The 21,565-nt window shown below is 45.6% G+C and overlaps 9 protein-coding genes across 9 annotated transcripts; 6 read left to right on the top strand and 3 right to left on the bottom strand.

Moving 5' to 3' along the window:
* Window positions 1-5,318: 5,318 nt before the first annotated feature.
* LOC134934991 (histone H3) lies at window positions 5,319-5,729 on the top strand. Its single transcript, XM_063930308.1, has one exon. It carries the CDS (start codon window positions 5,319-5,321, stop codon window positions 5,727-5,729), a length of 411 nt encoding a protein of 136 aa, XP_063786378.1.
* Window positions 5,730-6,489: 760 nt separating this feature from the next.
* On the bottom strand, window positions 6,490-6,882 carry LOC134934470 (histone H2A type 1-like). Its single transcript, XM_063929907.1, has one exon. It carries the CDS (start codon window positions 6,880-6,882, stop codon window positions 6,490-6,492), a length of 393 nt encoding a protein of 130 aa, XP_063785977.1.
* A 377-nt stretch (window positions 6,883-7,259) lies between these two features.
* On the top strand, window positions 7,260-7,640 carry LOC134934990 (histone H2B 1.1). Its single transcript, XM_063930307.1, has one exon. It carries the CDS (start codon window positions 7,260-7,262, stop codon window positions 7,638-7,640), a length of 381 nt encoding a protein of 126 aa, XP_063786377.1.
* A 1,423-nt stretch (window positions 7,641-9,063) lies between these two features.
* LOC134934469 (histone H4) lies at window positions 9,064-9,375 on the top strand. The gene has a single exon (XM_063929906.1). It carries the CDS (start codon window positions 9,064-9,066, stop codon window positions 9,373-9,375), a length of 312 nt encoding a protein of 103 aa, XP_063785976.1.
* A 1,087-nt stretch (window positions 9,376-10,462) lies between these two features.
* LOC134934989 (histone H1C-like) lies at window positions 10,463-11,384 on the bottom strand. Its single transcript, XM_063930306.1, has one exon. It carries the CDS (start codon window positions 11,105-11,107, stop codon window positions 10,463-10,465), a length of 645 nt encoding a protein of 214 aa, XP_063786376.1. The 5' UTR covers window positions 11,108-11,384.
* A 5,468-nt stretch (window positions 11,385-16,852) lies between these two features.
* On the top strand, window positions 16,853-17,263 carry LOC134934988 (histone H3). Its single transcript, XM_063930305.1, has one exon. The coding sequence runs from the start codon at window positions 16,853-16,855 to the stop codon at window positions 17,261-17,263; it is 411 nt and encodes a 136-aa protein (XP_063786375.1).
* Window positions 17,264-18,023: 760 nt separating this feature from the next.
* Window positions 18,024-18,416, bottom strand: LOC134934468 (histone H2A type 1-like). The gene has a single exon (XM_063929905.1). It carries the CDS (start codon window positions 18,414-18,416, stop codon window positions 18,024-18,026), a length of 393 nt encoding a protein of 130 aa, XP_063785975.1.
* Window positions 18,417-18,792: 376 nt separating this feature from the next.
* On the top strand, window positions 18,793-19,173 carry LOC134934987 (histone H2B 1.1). The gene has a single exon (XM_063930304.1). It carries the CDS (start codon window positions 18,793-18,795, stop codon window positions 19,171-19,173), a length of 381 nt encoding a protein of 126 aa, XP_063786374.1.
* A 1,436-nt stretch (window positions 19,174-20,609) lies between these two features.
* On the top strand, window positions 20,610-20,921 carry LOC134934467 (histone H4). The gene has a single exon (XM_063929904.1). The coding sequence runs from the start codon at window positions 20,610-20,612 to the stop codon at window positions 20,919-20,921; it is 312 nt and encodes a 103-aa protein (XP_063785974.1).
* The last annotated feature ends 644 nt before the right edge of the window (window positions 20,922-21,565 follow it).

The following is a 21,565-nucleotide window of genomic DNA, read 5'->3' as shown; positions in this document are numbered from 1 at the left end:
ACTTTTCTGCGAGGCTAAAACGTCTGATTGGGGCATTTTTCTGTCCCCCTGGCACTACATGTAACGAAGGTGATCTGGGGTTCAGTCTGTGCAGGGGATGCACCATTTTCAAAGACATAAAGGTGATGGCTGGGCTCCTGTACACCCGGGTGGCTAGCACAGGCAGGTTGCCTCACAACGTATTGGCAGTCTTGTTTAGGAACTCTAGTTACTGTGACAAAAGAGAGATACCCAGCATAGTCAGCCACAGGTTAACCCTGCTTGTGTGAGATTCTCCCCGTCGTGTAGAATGTTGGTGGGATTTTCCCCAAATGTTTATAAAATGACCCATACAGACATGAATGTATATTTATGCAAGATCGGTGTGTCAGAGTGAGGGCAATGGTGATCTGTTCCCATTACCATTCCTCTTTTAAAAATGCCAAAGTATGAGACTTTGTCATTTTTAAAAGAGGACATCGGAACTTTCCTAAAAATAGAGGGAAACAGTAGGAATATTTGGGAACATTGGGGGGTGGATACAGGAATAATAGAGAGGAAGGTATAGTGGGACAAGTAGAGAGACCTCTTGTAATTGAGCTAGGTGAGAGGAAGGGAAGAAACGAGGAAAAACAGGGGTAGGAGGAAGGAGGAAGAAGAAGAAGATATATATTGTTACATGGCAACTACTGATTGCAGAGTAAAAAAGTGGATGCTATTTTCGGCATATCAATGGATGATAGACATGTTTGCACACAATAGTTCTGGGAAATAAAATAAAATGATGAAGCTTGCAGAATAAGATGAGAGACAACAGTCACCTGAGGAGCAATGGTTCAACTAATCTTACGTTTTCAAATGTACTACCGTGATAAAAGCAGTTGCTGCAGCTTCAGCACTGAACCTCACTGTTGGATAGCAGGCGAAAGATATGCAGAGACCACGAGGCTGAATGTCTAGAGCAGGCATTCCCATCCATGGTCCTCTAGGCACACCAACAGTGCAGGTTTTAGTGATATCCAGGCTGCAGCACAGATGGTTAAATCAAAATAACTGAGCTACTAATTAAGTCACCTGTGGTGAAGCATGGATATCACTAAAACCTGCACTGTTAGTGTGCCTTGAGGACCGTGGTTGGGAATGCCTGGTCTGGAGAAAAGGCGGCTGCGGAACGGAGCATCAGAACCTCTGGGGGAAACATTGGGGGTAATTCCAAGTTGATCGCAGCAGGACATTTTTAGCAGTTGGGCAAAACCATGTACACTGCAGGTGGGGCAGATATAACATTTGCAGAGAGAGTTAGATTTGGGTGTGGTGTGTTCAATCTGCAGTCTAAATTGCAGTGTACAAATAACGCAGCCAGTATTTTCTCTGCACAAAAACAAAATAACCCACCCAAACCTAACTGTCTCTGCAAATGTTATATCTGCCCCACCTGCAGTGCACATGGTTTTGCCCAACTGCAAAAAATGTCCTGCTGCGATCAACTTGGAATTACCCCCTTTGTGTCAGCAGAGATCCACTGTGGATGCAAAGTTGTGAGAAGAAGGGCAACGCAGATTAACAGACCAGAGTTCAACTGCATTGACCAGTGATGGAAAGCACAGATATAGACTAGGGCAGGTCAAGAGCAGTGTTGAGAGAAGATGATCGCCATAGAGGAATGGAAGGCACATGAGGATGGACGTGAGATGTGGACAAACAGAGTTGATGACTGCAAAATGGAGGGCGTGGGCCAGCAGCAAGTACCATCAAGGTCTGAACCTCACCCCCAACCAATGATGCCAGGCTGGAGTAGGGCACTAGAGCGGTGGGAGTCTGCATAGAAACTCCAGAGCAGGTAGGGGGACCACGGAGCTGGATCTGTGCCACACCAGTGGCTTTCTGCGTCTCCAAGGATGGTAGAAAAATAAATAAATAAATAAATAAATAAATATATACATACATAAAAACTGACCCAGTTGAAGAGGCGGGAAGGCCCTGTTCCATCTTACTATGGAATGTGCGCATTGATTACATGTTTCCCCATATTACTAATTATTTCTCAGCGGTAAGTAATAGCACAATGAGGAGTCATGGGTAGTGGCACACTCACATTGGAGCAGACATTGTTGGCGTGGTGCACCATCAGAAGAGGTGAGTGATTGTTATTGAATTAGGTTTGTTTTTATTATTATTTCACATAAACTATGATAGATATATATTGTCCTTAAATCCCTATGGTCCCATTTAAGAGCCTAAACTCTATTATTTTATCATAAATATAACTTTTCTCAATTGTTTTAAAGTGCAAGGTTTTTTTTTCAATAGCAAGCAAAATGGATATAAATGAGATACATATGCATAAATACAAATTCAGTGATTATAGTAGAACAATAAGGTTCTGTTTTTATTTTTTATTTTTTTTATTTCGTTTCCAGTGAGTAGTAGAAAAGCCCCTTTATATAATCCAAATCTACAGTAGCCTTGTGTTTTCTTCATGCAATGTCCCAGACATATAAGGTTTAGCTTGTGGTCCTGCAAATCATTAACTCCCTTAGACTGCATGATACTGACCTCGGAAAACATACGGGAGGCCCGCATTTGGGATGACTGTGGTCAGAAGACCATCAGCGGCATCCCGATGCTGAGAATCACGACAGGGGAGAGGTAAGTATAATAACCCTCACCTTCTCCTTAGTTCCTAAACATATCCCTCCTGTAGCCTAAACCTACCCCCCTTCTTTGTTCCTAACCCTAACACTCCCTCCCCACATCCTAACCCTCCCCTCCCACAGCCTATCTCTAACCCTGCCACTATTGCCTAACCACAACCTAACCTCCTGCAGTCGAACCCTAACACTCCCCATCTTACTTACATTCACGATTTTGACCACAGTTCCCCCAGTACTGCAACCATTTAAAAGAGAAACATTGTAGTGTGTGTGTGTGTGTGTGTGTGTGTGTGTGTGTGTGTTTTATTTGTAGGGGGGTGGTAGTGGAAGTAGGGTGGACAACAGGAGGAGACAGTAGGAATAAGGGGGACGTAGAAATAGGAGGGTATGAGTAAAGTGTGAGGGATGGGAGAAATGAGGTGAAAAATAAGGGTGATGAAGGGAAAAAGTTGGAACAGGGAGAAGAGTAGTGTAAGATAAGAAAAGGGAGGAGATAATCGGAGATGGGAAGAAAAGGCAGAAGGAGGAATAGATAAAGATTGGACAAATGAGTGGAATGTAAAAATAAAAGGCAGAATTAAAGTGACGAGACACAAAGGGTTATCAATGGGACATGGGAGGAACAAGGAGAAGAATCGGCGAATCAGGAGCAGATGAAAAGGTGTGGAAGAGGACAAAAAAAATGAACACAACTGCTAGCCAGCAGGCAAATGGCAGGCCAAGATCAAAGATAACGGTCACCCGAGGAGTGGAGCAATGGTGCAACAAAGTTATTTAGATGCATTGCTGTGCCACAAGCAATTGTACTTAAGCATGAGAAAGTTGCTCAACATGGAGCATTGCATTTCATGTATGCACACCATATGAAAGTAACTTCTGGACCATAAGGCTGAATTCATGGACCAGATCCCACTGGTCATCTGTCAACCGGATTAATGGAACCTCTTCTTAAAGTATGTGGGTTTCCTGAGATGACTCCTTTCAATTCCACATATCACTGTGATAAAACATTTGTGCTGTGTAATGTTCTTGGTTATCTTCAAGGTGTTTCTAGCTCACATTTCGGTATATGCCACCCAGTTGATGCAATTGTGTGGAACGATGGGTGGAAGATCCACAGTCATTGAAAAGAGATGAGATCCTGGATCTCGTCTTAAAGAAGCAATTTCTGATACAATTGGCTATGGAAATCGGAGAGTGGATGGCTGACCACAAATCATCCACCTATCCAACCAAACTATAGCAGCCACAATGTAAGGCAATCCAAGTGAGCTGGCAAATCAAAGCAGGTACTTCCACTTTTATCAATCCTGCCAACTGTAACGCTGTGGGCCTATTCTTGGGTGTAGGATCTATAATGACCTGGTGCCTTGTTGTCAGGATGACCCTTAATCTCTGCCAGAAGAGATGCCCTAGGTGAAGGGCATCATTTTTTTTAAGTAGTAGCATGAATAAGAGGAATATTCATGCTACCATCGATCTGGAATGATTTTTTTACGTTAAACATTTTTGATTGTTTCCAGACATTATCACATACAGTGTATACTTTTTTATGCGATGTATTTAACAGCAATAATTTACATTTTCGTGTGGTACATATACAAACGGGTATTTCAATGAGTTCCAATACAATTTGATAGATAGATAGATAGATAGATAGATAGATAGATAATTGCTATGTCACATAAATTCAGTTGAATATATACTGGTTTTAAATCTGTTTATTCCTCAGAGTCTTACATTCGATTAATTACCATAAATACAACTTTTAACAGATGTTTTAAAGTTTATTTTTACAAGAACAATTGAAATGAATATACAATAGTTAAATGGGCATACAGGAAAAAAAAAAACCAGTAATAAAATAAAACAATAAGGGTATTGCTATGCAGGGCCTTTAGTACTTTATAGGATTTTAATTTCCTCTGAGTAGATGTAGAACCCCCTTTGAAACTAAATATATAGCCTTATATTCTCTTCATGTAGTTTAGCAGATTCACGAGGTTGAGGTTGCGGTCTAAGTTGATACTTTTGCTCAGATTGTATCCAGCAATGTTTCAATAGAGTAGTTACAATTGTATCATACTATAATACTGTTTCCCATTAGTATCATATCGTTTCTCACACACGCAGGAGTTCTGACTACATTAAAGTGAGCAGCTTTAGATTTAACATTCATGTTTTAATGATCAAATGATTATTTTATTTTATACGCCGCTGTTTTGATCTAAGCTGTGCTGCTTTTGCTGTTGTTGTTTGCTAGTTTACCTGCCATCCCATATTATCATTTCCCTGGTATTAGGGCTTGTAAGGATTATATTCTGTACACACAATATATATATATATATATATATATATATATATATATTTTATCCCCGGCTATTGCAGCTATTCAGCAGCACTGTGTGTGATTACGTTTGGTATATGTGTACTGGGGCCGGGGCTGCTATACCGTGAAAAGACCTCGAGGCCGGGCCGTTAGAAACTTCACATAAACAATAGAGGAAACAGAAATTCTTGGCGGGCTTTATGAAACTTACAGCTTCTTCACCGAAACCAACCAGGATGAAGGGCGTGTTTAACTCATCAAATCACAAAGCAGCTCTGTGCATAAATACAGTTGTTGCCGGCTGTTGGCTATTCAGTCTTTTTTCTACTTGGTAGAAGTCAGATCTGTGTGGAAATATGGCCAGGACCAAGCAGACCGCCCGCAAATCTACAGGAGGGAAAGCTCCCCGCAAGCAGCTGGCAACGAAAGCTGCCCGGAAGAGCGCCCCAGCTACCGGCGGCGTGAAGAAACCTCACCGCTATCGTCCTGGAACTGTTGCTCTTCGCGAGATCCGCCGGTATCAGAAATCCACTGAGCTGCTGATCCGCAAGCTGCCCTTCCAGCGTCTGGTGCGTGAGATCGCCCAGGACTTCAAGACTGACCTGCGCTTCCAGAGCTCCGCCGTCATGGCCCTACAAGAGGCCAGCGAGGCTTATCTGGTGGGGCTGTTCGAGGACACCAACCTGTGCGCCATCCACGCCAAGAGGGTGACCATCATGCCCAAAGACATCCAGCTGGCCCGCAGGATCCGAGGGGAGAGGGCATAGAAACTCGGCACTCCTATACACGCAACAACCCAAAGGCTCTTTTCAGAGCCACCAAGTCTTTCTAAACGAGCTGCAGCATAAGTCAGCCCTCAGTGTCAGAGTAACAGGATGCGGATGAATCCTCCGCTCTCCACCCATAGCAGCTTCAAATGACAGGCCAAGTCTATGAAGTTTACATATATAATACGATAAGCAAGCCGCAAAGTGAATAATGGAATGTTGACTATCAAAAATAATTAAATATCTGGACGGGCTGGTTCACCCGACAGTACATTGTTACTAGTGTTCCGCCTAGATTCCCTTGTAAAATTGTTTTCTTCAGCTGGGATAAGAGGATATTGCTCTCAATTATCAAATATTTGTATGTAATGCAGCTGTTTTCATCCTAGCTTTGTTACGTCACACGGAGAGAGAATATGGTTTCTCTCCTTATATACTTTACACGGATCAGCTTCCCACTCCTATAAGCGGAAGGGGCCTCATTTGCAGCATGCAGTTATTGCAAAGGGAATATTCAGACTATCTTTAGATTTCACCACAACAGACCAGGGCTCCTAAAGGGTAAGGGAGCGTCTATACCTTTAGCGGTTGTATGGACGGGATGTGGAGATGAAAGCGCGGCTAGCCCGTCAGATATCGCTACAACACAAGCAATGACAGTACACACAGCTCTCCTGGGAAGACGTGGGTGGCTCTGAAAAGAGCCTTTGTGTTGTGTGTCGGGTACATCGTTTCGGTGGTGGAAGCTGCCAGCCTCACATTACTTGCTCTTGGCCGGTTTGTGGCTCTCGGTCTTCTTGGGCAGCAGCACGGCCTGGATGTTGGGCAGAACGCCTCCCTGGGCGATGGTCACCCCACCGAGCAGCTTGTTGAGCTCTTCGTCGTTGCGCACAGCCAGCTGCAGGTGGCGGGGGATGATGCGGGTCTTCTTGTTGTCGCGGGCGGCGTTTCCGGCGAGCTCCAGGATCTCAGCCGTCAGATACTCCAGCACCGCGGCCAGATAGACCGGGGCACCGGCTCCCACTCGCTCAGCATAGTTTCCTTTCCTCAGCAGACGGTGAACGCGACCGACTGGGAACTGGAGACCGGCCCGGGATGAGCGAGTCTTGGCCTTAGCCCGGGTCTTGCCGCCTTGTTTGCCTCTGCCGGACATGTTCAGTTCACAAAACAAATAATTCCTTCTAACAAACTGAGAGAAAATGTGAACCTGTAATACCGCCCTCCTCCTATATATACACTCAGAGTGGGTCTACCGCGTGCTCTGTGATTGGTTTGCTTACAAATGAACCAATGCAGCTCGAGTTTATCCACAGACCAATCCGCAATATGTAGTGTGTGTGTGGGGGGGGGGTGTTAGCTACCACTCAGCGTCACGTGACACTTTTACCCTATACTTAGCTTATACTTACCCTACACTTTTACCAGAAGCGTTGAAGCCTCATTTGCATAAGATGCCTATAAATAGAGCAAACCCGGGCGGTGTACGGCACAGATTCTCCCTGCTGTGTGTAGAAGAAGTGAGTGGTGGAAATGCCTGAACCAGCAAAGTCCGCGCCGGCGCCCAAGAAGGGCTCAAAGAAGGCCGTAACCAAGACCCAGAAGAAAGATGGAAAGAAGCGTAGGAAGAGCAGGAAGGAGAGTTACGCCATCTACGTGTACAAGGTGCTGAAGCAGGTGCACCCTGACACCGGCATCTCCTCCAAGGCTATGGGCATCATGAACTCCTTTGTCAATGACATTTTTGAGCGCATTGCGGGGGAAGCTTCCCGCCTGGCTCACTACAACAAGCGCTCCACCATCACCTCCCGGGAGATCCAGACCGCCGTACGCCTGCTGCTGCCGGGAGAGTTGGCCAAGCACGCCGTGTCCGAGGGCACCAAGGCCGTCACCAAGTACACCAGCGCCAAGTAATCTCCCCTTCCTCTCCCACACGAACACAAAGGCTCTTTTAAGAGCCACCCATCTCCTCGCTAATCGGGCTGTAACTTATTATTTGCGCTGTGTCCTGTCTCCCTGAATTTGACTGAATCACAGTAATCTAGGCTGTGTTGTAGTTTCTTCATTCCTTATACATGTGCATCTTGTTAGTCGGATGCTGGGGAACTCCCCTCTAGTGTGCGAGCTAGTACAGGAGACCCCCCCCCCCCCCTGTTGATGATTACTGCGTGCAAAGCGGCATTCTCTCCGCTCTCATGTACTGTAAAACACGTTCCAGACGTAGATCAGATTTCTACAGAACTCGTCAAAGCTACAGATGCCAGGGCTTCTAAAAAGCCAGAGAGCAGCAGAAACACTGCCCGTGTAGTTGCTGTGTGACTAGCACATAATTTTCTGTCTGGCTCAAGTGATACAAACTGGATTGTTACATTGTTAATATCGCTACTACTGTATCATAATCTTGATAAGCAGGTGGTTAAAAGTCGGTCTTCAAGATGACCCGTGTTACTATGATATCGTTGCAAAAGTAACAACGGGATGCAAACTGCGGTGCCCCTGCTTGTACCTAGTCCATTATGACATCACACAGCAGGGTTCCCGTTTAGGCGCACACGTACCAGTTATGCTCGTTGCTGTAAAAACGGCTTCAATGGTTATTTGAGGAGTAGTAGTGATCCGGGTCGCAATGTGGCTGAGCGCTAAGGTACGGTTCAGCTGACCCAATTGACATACTATTATTATTTACACCTAATATACAATATTATGAGACGGCGAGAGAACATAGCTGATACGCTGGCGCTCGCTAATTAGAGATCGAAGCGAACCGAGCCTGGGTGCCAGGAATACTTGTAGCGAGGGACACATCAGAAGCGGCATGCCATTGGGGGAGTGTTCCCCTACCAGGATTTGAATTGTCCACTCCGGTTAACTTGTTTTGACCCGCCGAATTTAGCTCGTCTCTCATTGGGCCAGTCCGATGAATCGCGCTCCTAGCCCAAGGCGCTGGTGTGGGTCCGACTTAATAGTGATAAACACTATATATGTATTTGGAAAATATATTATTTATCATTTCAGGGAGAATGAAATGTCACTACTTTTCGTTAATTGACTATAGGTGTAAAACCTTCTTTTCCTATTTTACCCTAGAAATGTGGGATCAAATGGATACAATTTTTTTTTTTTTACATTTATATATCTGTTCACGGAAATGAATAGAGATGACGAAGAGAAAGCTGCCACTGTCCTGCGGTGTGCTAAGTCAGAAAAGGCGGACTACCCAGGTCTCCTCCTCTCCGAGTTCTAAGTCCCCCATCAGGTCCGCCCTTCCTCTTAATAAAGGGCTGCTGTGAGGCGATCAACTCATTCTTACTGATTGCAACTCGCAAGCTGTTTGAAGATGTCAGGAAGAGGCAAAGGTGGTAAGGGACTCGGGAAAGGAGGCGCTAAGCGCCACAGGAAGGTGCTGCGGGACAACATCCAGGGCATCACGAAGCCAGCCATTCGCCGTCTCGCTCGCAGAGGTGGCGTGAAGCGCATTTCTGGCCTCATCTACGAGGAGACCCGTGGGGTGCTGAAGGTCTTTCTAGAGAATGTGATCCGGGACGCCGTCACTTACACCGAGCACGCCAAGAGGAAGACTGTGACCGCTATGGATGTGGTCTATGCTCTCAAGCGCCAGGGCCGCACTCTGTATGGTTTTGGAGGTTAAGATCTGGCTCCTCTTTGGCTGATCTCCTTTCCCGAAACACGCTAACAAAAGGCCCTTTTAAGGGCCACCTACAGTACTCCTGAAATGAGCTTTATGAACATGCTGCTTTTCGAGGGAAGCGTATTGTTAGTCAGATCCACAATACTAACGATAGAAATACACTTCTTTCCCATCTACAAAGTCTCGCTGGATATTCAAATATAAGACGCCAGAAGTTGCCATTTACAATGCATAGACCATATATATCTAGAATTCTAGTCAATCTGGAATGGAAAAAGGCAGCAGCATAATTGCCTCTGTCCATTTGGATGATGCCTCCTTGTGTCCGGGTGGAATCGGTTCGATATTGTTTTATGAAAAATTCTGAAGGATGTAGGTGTAATATACCGTGCATAGCGTGCGCAGGAGGTGCTGTAGCGGGGTACTCTTGAAAAGATGTTGAGTTAAAACGTAACTTGTATTATAACGATGACATGCTGACACAATACATGTCCTAAAATTCAAGCATAGGGTATTAAGGCACAGCTGTGAATGTTTCTCCAAGTGTAGTTTATATATAATTCTGTTACAACGACCTCTTGAACAATTAATAAGTAGGGAAGCTTACTAGCCAACTACTCTGATAGAAACTGCACAGAACTATTTGTCTCTACTGGAGGTTCTCTTTCTGGTAAAGCAGTCTCCCTGTTATTGTGTAGCTAGTGTTCTCAGAAAGTGCAAACAAACATTAAATTGATACTTGCTTTTCAGCAGCTACCCTGCAGACTGTTCACCACAGGGAATGGTGAGTGTTCGAGTACACAGGAAGGAAGCATGCCGCTATTGTGAGCGGCCTGAGGTAGGAAGCAGGACATCCAGGTATTATTTCCCGATCAGTCTTGCTACAGTAGCGCTAATAAATAACCCTGCGTTACCTATCAATAAGCAACCAAAAATCCCACGGAGACACTGCTGAACTGTAACGTAATGTAGTGACTCAATATCTGTACGCCGTGCGCCTACAGCTCTGCCGGGACAGGGTGGGTGGCTCTGAAAAGAGCCTTTGGGGGGATAACAAGGAAGCGAGGCTGCTACGGCGGCTCTTCCATCACTTCTTGGCCGCAGCTTTCTTGGGCTTAGCTACCTTCTTGGCCGGGCTTTTGGCGGCTTTGGGCTTCGCCGCCTTCTTGGCTGCTTTGGGCTTCGCCGCCTTCTTGGCCGGACTCTTGGCCGCTTTCTTGGGCTTCGCGGCTTTAGGCTTCTTTGGGCTTTTGGCAGCAGCCGCTTTTGTGGGTTTCTTCACCTTCTTGGGGCTCTTGGCTGCACTCGGAGCTCTCTTGGGCTTCTTCGGGGACTTGGCCACTTTCTTTGCCGCTGGTTTCTTGGGCTTCAGGGCGGCCTTCTTGCTCTCCAGCTGATTCTTATTGAGCTTGAAGGAGCCGGAAGCTCCGGTGCCTTTCACTTGGGTGAGAGTTCCTTTGGTCACCAATCCTTTCACCCCCACTTTGATGCGACTGTTATTCTTCTCCACATCGTAGCCTCCGGCAGCCAGAGCCTTCTTCAGGGCGGCAAGAGAAACTCCACTGCGCTCCTTGGAGGCGGCCACGGCCTTTAAGATCAGCTCGGAAACGCTGGGCCCGGAAGACTTGCCGCTTTTCTTGGCTCCCCCTGCAGCTTTCTTCGGCTGCCTCTTCTTTTTGGCTGCGCCCTCTGACGGCGGGACAGCGGCGACGGCTGGTGCAGTTTCTGCCATGTTAGCTCAACGTCACTTTAACCAACAAATGGTAATACAGCACAAGCCGCTCTCTGACGTCTTTTATATACGGTGCCTGCTGTGCTGTAATTGGCTGCTGAGCCTGGTGCGTTCTGCGCTCTCATTGGCGGAATAAGCAGTCCTTGTAAACCCTTCCCTGTCTGAGTGTAAGGGGAAATCTGCCCTCACCTTGTGTTTCCCTAACGCAGAAAAAGAGTCTTTTATTGGGCATGAGAAAAGCAGCGTGCAGCCTCTCTGCACCACACCAGTACTCCAAGGTCTCCCCTAGGCCTATACGGCCATTGCTAGCCTAGGCGCTGCAAAGAGACCCAGGAACAGCCCCTGTCAGCTTACTTACACCAAGCTGGATCTGTCCAGCATGTAACACATCTGTACTTTTCTGCGAGGCTAAAACGTCTGATTGGGGCATTTTTCTGTCCCCCTGGCACTACATGTAACGAAGGTGATCTGGGGTTCAGTCTGTGCAGGGGATGCACCATTTTCAAAGACATAAAGGTGATGGCTGGGCTCCTGTACACCCGGGTGGCTAGCACAGGCAGGTTGCCTCACAACGTATTGGCAGTCTTGTTTAGGAACTCTAGTTACTGTGACAAAAGAGAGATACCCAGCATAGTCAGCCACAGGTTAACCCTGCTTGTGTGAGATTCTCCCCGTCGTGTAGAATGTTGGTGGGATTTTCCCCAAATGTTTATAAAATGACCCATACAGACATGAATGTATATTTATGCAAGATCGGTGTGTCAGAGTGAGGGCAATGGTGATCTGTTCCCATTACCATTCCTCTTTTAAAAATGCCAAAGTATGAGACTTTGTCATTTTTAAAAGAGGACATCGGAACTTTCCTAAAAATAGAGGGAAACAGTAGGAATATTTGGGAACATTGGGGGGTGGATACAGGAATAATAGAGAGGAAGGTATAGTGGGACAAGTAGAGAGACCTCTTGTAATTGAGCTAGGTGAGAGGAAGGGAAGAAACGAGGAAAAACAGGGGTAGGAGGAAGGAGGAAGAAGAAGAAGATATATATTGTTACATGGCAACTACTGATTGCAGAGTAAAAAAGTGGATGCTATTTTCGGCATATCAATGGATGATAGACATGTTTGCACACAATAGTTCTGGGAAATAAAATAAAATGATGAAGCTTGCAGAATAAGATGAGAGACAACAGTCACCTGAGGAGCAATGGTTCAACTAATCTTACGTTTTCAAATGTACTACCGTGATAAAAGCAGTTGCTGCAGCTTCAGCACTGAACCTCACTGTTGGATAGCAGGCGAAAGATATGCAGAGACCACGAGGCTGAATGTCTAGAGCAGGCATTCCCATCCATGGTCCTCTAGGCACACCAACAGTGCAGGTTTTAGTGATATCCAGGCTGCAGCACAGATGGTTAAATCAAAATAACTGAGCTACTAATTAAGTCACCTGTGGTGAAGCATGGATATCACTAAAACCTGCACTGTTAGTGTGCCTTGAGGACCGTGGTTGGGAATGCCTGGTCTGGAGAAAAGGCGGCTGCGGAACGGAGCATCAGAACCTCTGGGGGAAACATTGGGGGTAATTCCAAGTTGATCGCAGCAGGACATTTTTAGCAGTTGGGCAAAACCATGTACACTGCAGGTGGGGCAGATATAACATTTGCAGAGAGAGTTAGATTTGGGTGTGGTGTGTTCAATCTGCAGTCTAAATTGCAGTGTACAAATAACGCAGCCAGTATTTTCTCTGCACAAAAACAAAATAACCCACCCAAACCTAACTGTCTCTGCAAATGTTATATCTGCCCCACCTGCAGTGCACATGGTTTTGCCCAACTGCAAAAAATGTCCTGCTGCGATCAACTTGGAATTACCCCCTTTGTGTCAGCAGAGATCCACTGTGGATGCAAAGTTGTGAGAAGAAGGGCAACGCAGATTAACAGACCAGAGTTCAACTGCATTGACCAGTGATGGAAAGCACAGATATAGACTAGGGCAGGTCAAGAGCAGTGTTGAGAGAAGATGATCGCCATAGAGGAATGGAAGGCACATGAGGATGGACGTGAGATGTGGACAAACAGAGTTGATGACTGCAAAATGGAGGGCGTGGGCCAGCAGCAAGTACCATCAAGGTCTGAACCTCACCCCCAACCAATGATGGCAGGCTGGAGTAGGGCACTAGAGCGGTGGGAGTCTGCATAGAAACTCCAGAGCAGGTAGGGGGACCACGGAGCTGGATCTGTGCCACACCAGTGGCTTTCTGCGTCTCCAAGGATGGTAGAAAAATAAATAAATAAATAAATAAATAAATATATACATACATAAAAACTGACCCAGTTGAAGAGGCGGGAAGGCCCTGTTCCATCTTACTATGGAATGTGCGCATTGATTACATGTTTCCCCATATTACTAATTATTTCTCAGCGGTAAGTAATAGCACAATGAGGAGTCATGGGTAGTGGCACACTCACATTGGAGCAGACATTGTTGGCGTGGTGCACCATCAGAAGAGGTGAGTGATTGTTATTGAATTAGGTTTGTTTTTATTATTATTTCACATAAACTATGATAGATATATATTGTCCTTAAATCCCTATGGTCCCATTTAAGAGCCTAAACTCTATTATTTTATCATAAATATAACTTTTCTCAATTCTTTTAAAGTGCAAGGATTTTTTTTCAATAGCAAGCAAAATGGATATAAATGAGATACATATGCATAAATACAAATTCAGTGATTATAGTAGAACAATAAGGTTCTGTTTTTATTTTTTATTTTTTTTATTTCGTTTCCAGTGAGTAGTAGAAAAGCCCCTTTATATAATCCAAATCTACAGTAGCCTTGTGTTTTCTTCATGCAATGTCCCAGACATATAAGGTTTAGCTTGTGGTCCTGCAAATCATTAACTCCCTTAGACTGCATGATACTGACCTCGGAAAACATACGGGAGGCCCGCATTTGGGATGACTGTGGTCAGAAGACCATCAGCGGCATCCCGATGCTGAGAATCACGACAGGGGAGAGGTAAGTATAATAACCCTCACCTTCTCCTTAGTTCCTAAACATATCCCTCCTGTAGCCTAAACCTACCCCCCTTCTTTGTTCCTAACCCTAACACTCCCTCCCCACATCCTAACCCTCCCCTCCCACAGCCTATCTCTAACCCTGCCACTATTGCCTAACCACAACCTAACCTCCTGCAGTCGAACCCTAACACTCCCCATCTTACTTACATTCACGATTTTGACCACAGTTCCCCCAGTACTGCAACCATTTAAAAGAGAAACATTGTAGTGTGTGAGTGTGTGTGTGTGTGTGTGTGTGTGTGTGTGTGTGTTTTATTTGTAGGGGGGTGGTAGTGGAAGTAGGGTGGACAACAGGAGGAGACAGTAGGAAAAAGGGGGACGTAGAAATAGGAGGGTATGAGTAAAGTGTGAGGGATGGGAGAAATGAGGTGAAAAATAAGGGTGATGAAGGGAAAAAAGTTGGAACAGGGAGAAGAGTAGTGTAAGATAAGAAAAGGGAGGAGATAATCGGAGATGGGAAGAAAAGGCAGAAGGAGGAATAGATAAAGATTGGACAAATGAGTGGAATGTAAAAATAAAAGGCAGAATTAAAGTGACGAGACACAAAGGGTTATCAATGGGACATGGGAGGAACAAGGAGAAGAATCGGCGAATCAGGAGCAGATGAAAAGGTGTGGAAGAGGACAAAAAAAATGAACACAACTGCTAGCCAGCAGGCAAATGGCAGGCCAAGATCAAAGATAACGGTCACCCGAGGAGTGGAGCAATGGTGCAACAAAGTTATTTAGATGCATTGCTGTGCCACAAGCAATTGTACTTAAGCATGAGAAAGTTGCTCAACATGGAGCATTGCATTTCATGTATGCACACCATATGAAAGTAACTTCTGGACCATAAGGCTGAATTCATGGACCAGATCCCACTGGTCATCTGTCAACCGGATTAATGGAACCTCTTCTTAAAGTATGTGGGTTTCCTGAGATGACTCCTTTCAATTCCACATATCACTGTGATAAAACATTTGTGCTGTGTAATGTTCTTGGTTATCTTCAAGGTGTTTCTAGCTCACATTTCGGTATATGCCACCCAGTTGATGCAATTGTGTGGAACGATGGGTGGAAGATCCACAGTCATTGAAAAGAGATGAGATCCTGGATCTCGTCTTAAAGAAGCAATTTCTGATACAATTGGCTATGGAAATCGGAGAGTGGATGGCTGACCACAAATCATCCACCTATCCAACCAAACTATAGCAGCCACAATGTAAGGCAATCCAAGTGAGCTGGCAAATCAAAGCAGGTACTTCCACTTTTATCAATCCTGCCAACTGTAACGCTGTGGGCCTATTCTTGGGTGTAGGATCTATAATGACCTGGTGCCTTGTTGTCAGGATGACCCTTAATCTCTGCCAGAAGAGATGCCCTAGGTGAAGGGCATCATTTTTTTTAAGTAGTAGCATGAATAAGAGGAATATTCATGCTACCATCGATCTGGAATGATTTTTTTACGTTAAACATTTTTGATTGTTTCCAGACATTATCACATACAGTGTATACTTTTTTATGCGATGTATTTAACAGCAATAATTTACATTTTCGTGTGGTACATATACAAACGGGTATTTCAATGAGTTCCAATACAATTTGATAGATAGATAGATAGATAGATAGATAGATAGATAGATAGATAGATAGATAGATAGATAGATAGATAATTGCTATGTCACATAAATTCAGTTGAATATATACTGGTTTTAAATCTGTTTATTCCTCAGAGTCTTACATTCGATTAATTACCATAAATACAACTTTTAACAGATGTTTTAAAGTTTATTTTTACAAGAACAATTGAAATGAATATACAATAGTTAAATGGGCATACAGGAAAAAAAAAACCCAGTAATAAAATAAAACAATAAGGGTATTGCTATGCAGGGCCTTTAGTACTTTATAGGATTTTAATTTCCTCTGAGTAGATGTAGAACCCCCTTTGAAACTAAATATATAGCCTTATATTCTCTTCATGTAGTTTAGCAGATTCACGAGGTTGAGGTTGCGGTCTAAGTTGATACTTTTGCTCAGATTGTATCCAGCAATGTTTCAATAGAGTAGTTACAATTGTATCATACTATAATACTGTTTCCCATTAGTATCATATCGTTTCTCACACACGCAGGAGTTCTGACTACATTAAAGTGAGCAGCTTTAGATTTAACATTCATGTTTTAATGATCAAATGATTATTTTATTTTATACGCCGCTGTTTTGATCTAAGCTGTGCTGCTTTTGCTGTTGTTGTTTGCTAGTTTACCTGCCATCCCATATTATCATTTCCCTGGTATTAGGGCTTGTAAGGATTATATTCTGTACACACAATATATATATATATATATATATATATATTTTTTATCCCCGGCTATTGCAGCTATTCAGCAGCACTGTGTGTGATTACGTTTGGTATATGTGTACTGGGGCCGGGGCTGCTATACCGTGAAAAGACCTCGAGGCCGGGCCGTTAGAAACTTCACATAAACAATAGAGGAAACAGAAATTCTTGGCGGGCTTTATGAAACTTACAGCTTCTTCACCGAAACCAACCAGGATGAAGGGCGTGTTTAACTCATCAAATCACAAAGCAGCTCTGTGCATAAATACAGTTGTTGCCGGCTGTTGGCTATTCAGTCTTTTTTCTACTTGGTAGAAGTCAGATCTGTGTGGAAATATGGCCAGGACCAAGCAGACCGCCCGCAAATCTACAGGAGGGAAAGCTCCCCGCAAGCAGCTGGCAACGAAAGCTGCCCGGAAGAGCGCCCCAGCTACCGGCGGCGTGAAGAAACCTCACCGCTATCGTCCTGGAACTGTTGCTCTTCGCGAGATCCGCCGGTATCAGAAATCCACTGAGCTGCTGATCCGCAAGCTGCCCTTCCAGCGTCTGGTGCGTGAGATCGCCCAGGACTTCAAGACTGACCTGCGCTTCCAGAGCTCCGCCGTCATGGCCCTACAAGAGGCCAGCGAGGCTTATCTGGTGGGGCTGTTCGAGGACACCAACCTGTGCGCCATCCACGCCAAGAGGGTGACCATCATGCCCAAAGACATCCAGCTGGCCCGCAGGATCCGAGGGGAGAGGGCATAGAAACTCGGCACTCCTATACACGCAACAACCCAAAGGCTCTTTTCAGAGCCACCAAGTCTTTCTAAACGAGCTGCAGCATAAGTCACCCCTCAGTGTCAGAGTAACAGGATGCGGATGAATCCTCCGCTCTCCACCCATAGCAGCTTCAAATGACAGGCCAAGTCTATGAAGTTTACATATATAATACGATAAGCAAGCCGCAAAGTGAATAATGGAATGTTGACTATCAAAAATAATTAAATATCTGGACGGGCTGGTTCACCCGACAGTACATTGTTACTAGTGTTCCGCCTAGATTCCCTTGTAAAATTGTTTTCTTCAGCTGGGATAAGAGGATATTGCTCTCAATTATCAAATATTTGTATGTAATGCAGCTGTTTTCATCCTAGCTTTGTTACGTCACACGGAGAGAGAATATGGTTTCTCTCCTTATATACTTTACACGGATCAGCTTCCCACTCCTATAAGCGGAAGGGGCCTCATTTGCAGCATGCAGTTATTGCAAAGGGAATATTCAGACTATCTTTAGATTTCACCACAACAGACCAGGGCTCCTAAAGGGTAAGGGAGCGTCTATACCTTTAGCGGTTGTATGGACGGGATGTGGAGATGAAAGCGCGGCTAGCCCGTCAGATATCGCTACAACACAAGCAATGACAGTACACACAGCTCTCCTGGGAAGACGTGGGTGGCTCTGAAAAGAGCCTTTGTGTTGTGTGTCGGGTACATCGTTTCGGTGGTGGAAGCTGCCAGCCTCACATTACTTGCTCTTGGCCGGTTTGTGGCTCTCGGTCTTCTTGGGCAGCAGCACGGCCTGGATGTTGGGCAGAACGCCTCCCTGGGCGATGGTCACCCCACCGAGCAGCTTGTTGAGCTCTTCGTCGTTGCGCACAGCCAGCTGCAGGTGGCGGGGGATGATGCGGGTCTTCTTGTTGTCGCGGGCGGCGTTTCCGGCGAGCTCCAGGATCTCAGCCGTCAGATACTCCAGCACCGCGGCCAGATAGACCGGGGCACCGGCTCCCACTCGCTCAGCATAGTTTCCTTTCCTCAGCAGACGGTGAACGCGACCGACTGGGAACTGGAGACCGGCCCGGGATGAGCGAGTCTTGGCCTTAGCCCGGGTCTTGCCGCCTTGTTTGCCTCTGCCGGACATGTTCAGTTCACAAAACAAATAATTCCTTCTAACAAACTGAGAGAAAATGTGAACCTGTAATACCGCCCTCCTCCTATATATACACTCAGAGTGGGTCTACCGCGTGCTCTGTGATTGGTTTGCTTACAAATGAACCAATGCAGCTCGAGTTTATCCACAGACCAATCCGCAATATGTAGTGTGTGTGTGGGGGGGGGTGTTAGCTACCACTCAGCGTCACGTGACACTTTTACCCTATACTTAGCTTATACTTACCCTACACTTTTACCAGAAGCGTTGAAGCCTCATTTGCATAAGATGCCTATAAATAGAGCAAACCCGGGCGGTGTACGGCACAGATTCTCCCTGCTGTGTGTAGAAGACGTGAGTGGTGGAAATGCCTGAACCAGCAAAGTCCGCGCCGGCGCCCAAGAAGGGCTCAAAGAAGGCCGTAACCAAGACCCAGAAGAAAGATGGAAAGAAGCGTAGGAAGAGCAGGAAGGAGAGTTACGCCATCTACGTGTACAAGGTGCTGAAGCAGGTGCACCCTGACACCGGCATCTCCTCCAAGGCTATGGGCATCATGAACTCCTTTGTCAATGACATTTTTGAGCGCATTGCGGGGGAAGCTTCCCGCCTGGCTCACTACAACAAGCGCTCCACCATCACCTCCCGGGAGATCCAGACCGCCGTACGCCTGCTGCTGCCGGGAGAGTTGGCCAAGCACGCCGTGTCCGAGGGCACCAAGGCCGTCACCAAGTACACCAGCGCCAAGTAATCTCCCCTTCCTCTCCCACACGAACACAAAGGCTCTTTTAAGAGCCACCCATCTCCTCGCTAATCGGGCTGTAACTTATTATTTGCGCTGTGTCCTGTCTCCCTGAATTTGACTGAATCACCGTAATCTAGGCTGTGTTGTAGTTTCTTCATTCCTTATACATGTGCATCTTGTTAGTCGGATGCTGGGGAACTCCCCTCTAGTGTGCGAGCTAGTACAGGAGACCCCCCCCCCCCCCTGTTGATGATTACTGCGTGCAAAGCGGCATTCTCTCCGCTCTCATGTACTGTAAAACACGTTCCAGACGTAGATCAGATTTCTACAGAACTCGTCAAAGCTACAGATGCCAGGGCTTCTAAAAAGCCAGAGAGCAGCAGAAACACTGCCCGTGTAGTTGCTGTGTAACTAGCACATAATTTTCTGTCTGGCTCAAGTGATACAAACTGGATTGTTACATTGTTAATATCGCTACTACTGTATCATAATCTTGATAAGCAGGTGGTTAAAAGTCGGTCTTCAAGATGACCTGTGTTACTATGATATCGTTGCAAAAGTAACAACGGGATGCAAACTGCGGTGCCCCTGCTTGTACCTAGTCCATTATGACATCACACAGCAGGGTTCCCGTTTAGGCGCACACGTACCAGTTATGCTCGTTGCTGTAAAAACGGCTTCAATGGTTATTTGAGGAGTAGTAGTGATCCGGGTCGCAATGTGGCTGAGCGCTAAGGTACGGTTCAGCTGACCCAATTGACATACTATTATTATTTACACCTAATATACAATATTATGAGACGGCGAGAGAACATAGCTGATACGCTGGCGCTCGCTAATTAGAGATCGAAGCGAACCGAGCCTGGGTGCCAGGAATACTTGTAGCGAGGGACACATCAGAAGCGGCATGCCATTGGGGGAGTGTTCCCCTACCAGGATTTGAATTGTCCACTCCGGTTAACTTGTTTTGACCCGCCGAATTTAGCTCGTCTCTCATTGGGCCAGTCCGATGAATCGCGCTCCTAGCCCAAGGCGCTGGTGTGGGTCCGACTTAATAGTGATAAACACTATATATGTATTTGGAAAATATATTATTTATCATTTCAGGGAGAATGAAATGTCACTACTTTTCGTTAATTGACTATAGGTGTAAAACCTTCTTTTCCTATTTTACCCTAGAAATGTGGGATCAAATGGATACAATTTTTTTTTTTTTTTTTTTTTTTTTTACATTTATATATCTGTTCACGGAAATGAATAGAGATGACGAAGAGAAAGCTGCCACTGTCCTGCGGTGTGCTAAGTCAGAAAAGGCGGACTACCCAGGTCTCCTCCTCTCCGAGTTCTAAGTCCCCCATCAGGTCCGCCCTTCCTCTTAATAAAGGGCTGCTGTGAGGCGATCAACTCATTCTTACTGATTGCAACTCGCAAGCTGTTTGAAGATGTCAGGAAGAGGCAAAGGTGGTAAGGGACTCGGGAAAGGAGGCGCTAAGCGCCACAGGAAGGTGCTGCGGGACAACATCCAGGGCATCACGAAGCCAGCCATTCGCCGTCTCGCTCGCAGAGGTGGCGTGAAGCGCATTTCTGGCCTCATCTACGAGGAGACCCGTGGGGTGCTGAAGGTCTTTCTAGAGAATGTGATCCGGGACGCCGTCACTTACACCGAGCACGCCAAGAGGAAGACTGTGACCGCTATGGATGTGGTCTATGCTCTCAAGCGCCAGGGCCGCACTCTGTATGGTTTTGGAGGTTAAGATCTGGCTCCTCTTTGGCTGATCTCCTTTCCCGAAACACGCTAACAAAAGGCCCTTTTAAGGGCCACCTACAGTACTCCTGAAATGAGCTTTATGAACATGCTGCTTTTCGAGGGAAGCGTATTGTTAGTCAGATCCACAATACTAACGATAGAAATACACTTCTTTCCCATCTACAAAGTCTCGCTGGATATTCAAATATAAGACGCCAGAAGTTGCCATTTACAATGCATAGACCATATATATCTAGAATTCTAGTCAATCTGGAATGGAAAAAGGCAGCAGCATAATTGCCTCTGTCCATTTGGATGATGCCTCCTTGTGTCCGGGTGGAATCGGTTCGATATTGTTTTATGAAAAATTCTGAAGGATGTAGGTGTAATATACCGTGCGCAGGAGGTGCTGTAGCGGGGTACTCTTGAAAAGATGTTGAGTTAAAACGTAACTTGTATTATAACGATGACATGCTGACACAATACATGTCCTAAAATTCAAGCATAGGGTATTAAGGCACAGCTGTGAATGTTTCTCCAAGTGTAGTTTATATATAATTCTGTTACAACGACCTCTTGAACAATTAATAAGTAGGGAAGCTTACTAGCCAACTACTCTGATAGAAACTGCACAGAACTATTTGTCTCTAC

Source organism: Pseudophryne corroboree, chromosome 6 (assembly GCF_028390025.1).
Source record: "Pseudophryne corroboree isolate aPseCor3 chromosome 6, aPseCor3.hap2, whole genome shotgun sequence".
Lineage (NCBI taxonomy): Eukaryota > Metazoa > Chordata > Amphibia > Anura > Myobatrachidae > Pseudophryne > Pseudophryne corroboree.
This window is presented reverse-complemented; position numbering and strand designations above follow the sequence as displayed.

Coding starts and splice junctions, on each gene's coding strand:
- LOC134934991 (XM_063930308.1), top strand. CDS start 5,319: ATGGCCAGGACCAAGCAGACCGCCCGCAAATCTACAGGAGGGAAAGCT.
- LOC134934468 (XM_063929905.1), bottom strand. CDS start 18,416: ATGTCCGGCAGAGGCAAACAAGGCGGCAAGACCCGGGCTAAGGCCAAG.
- LOC134934467 (XM_063929904.1), top strand. CDS start 20,610: ATGTCAGGAAGAGGCAAAGGTGGTAAGGGACTCGGGAAAGGAGGCGCT.
- LOC134934469 (XM_063929906.1), top strand. CDS start 9,064: ATGTCAGGAAGAGGCAAAGGTGGTAAGGGACTCGGGAAAGGAGGCGCT.
- LOC134934990 (XM_063930307.1), top strand. CDS start 7,260: ATGCCTGAACCAGCAAAGTCCGCGCCGGCGCCCAAGAAGGGCTCAAAG.
- LOC134934989 (XM_063930306.1), bottom strand. CDS start 11,107: ATGGCAGAAACTGCACCAGCCGTCGCCGCTGTCCCGCCGTCAGAGGGC.
- LOC134934987 (XM_063930304.1), top strand. CDS start 18,793: ATGCCTGAACCAGCAAAGTCCGCGCCGGCGCCCAAGAAGGGCTCAAAG.
- LOC134934988 (XM_063930305.1), top strand. CDS start 16,853: ATGGCCAGGACCAAGCAGACCGCCCGCAAATCTACAGGAGGGAAAGCT.
- LOC134934470 (XM_063929907.1), bottom strand. CDS start 6,882: ATGTCCGGCAGAGGCAAACAAGGCGGCAAGACCCGGGCTAAGGCCAAG.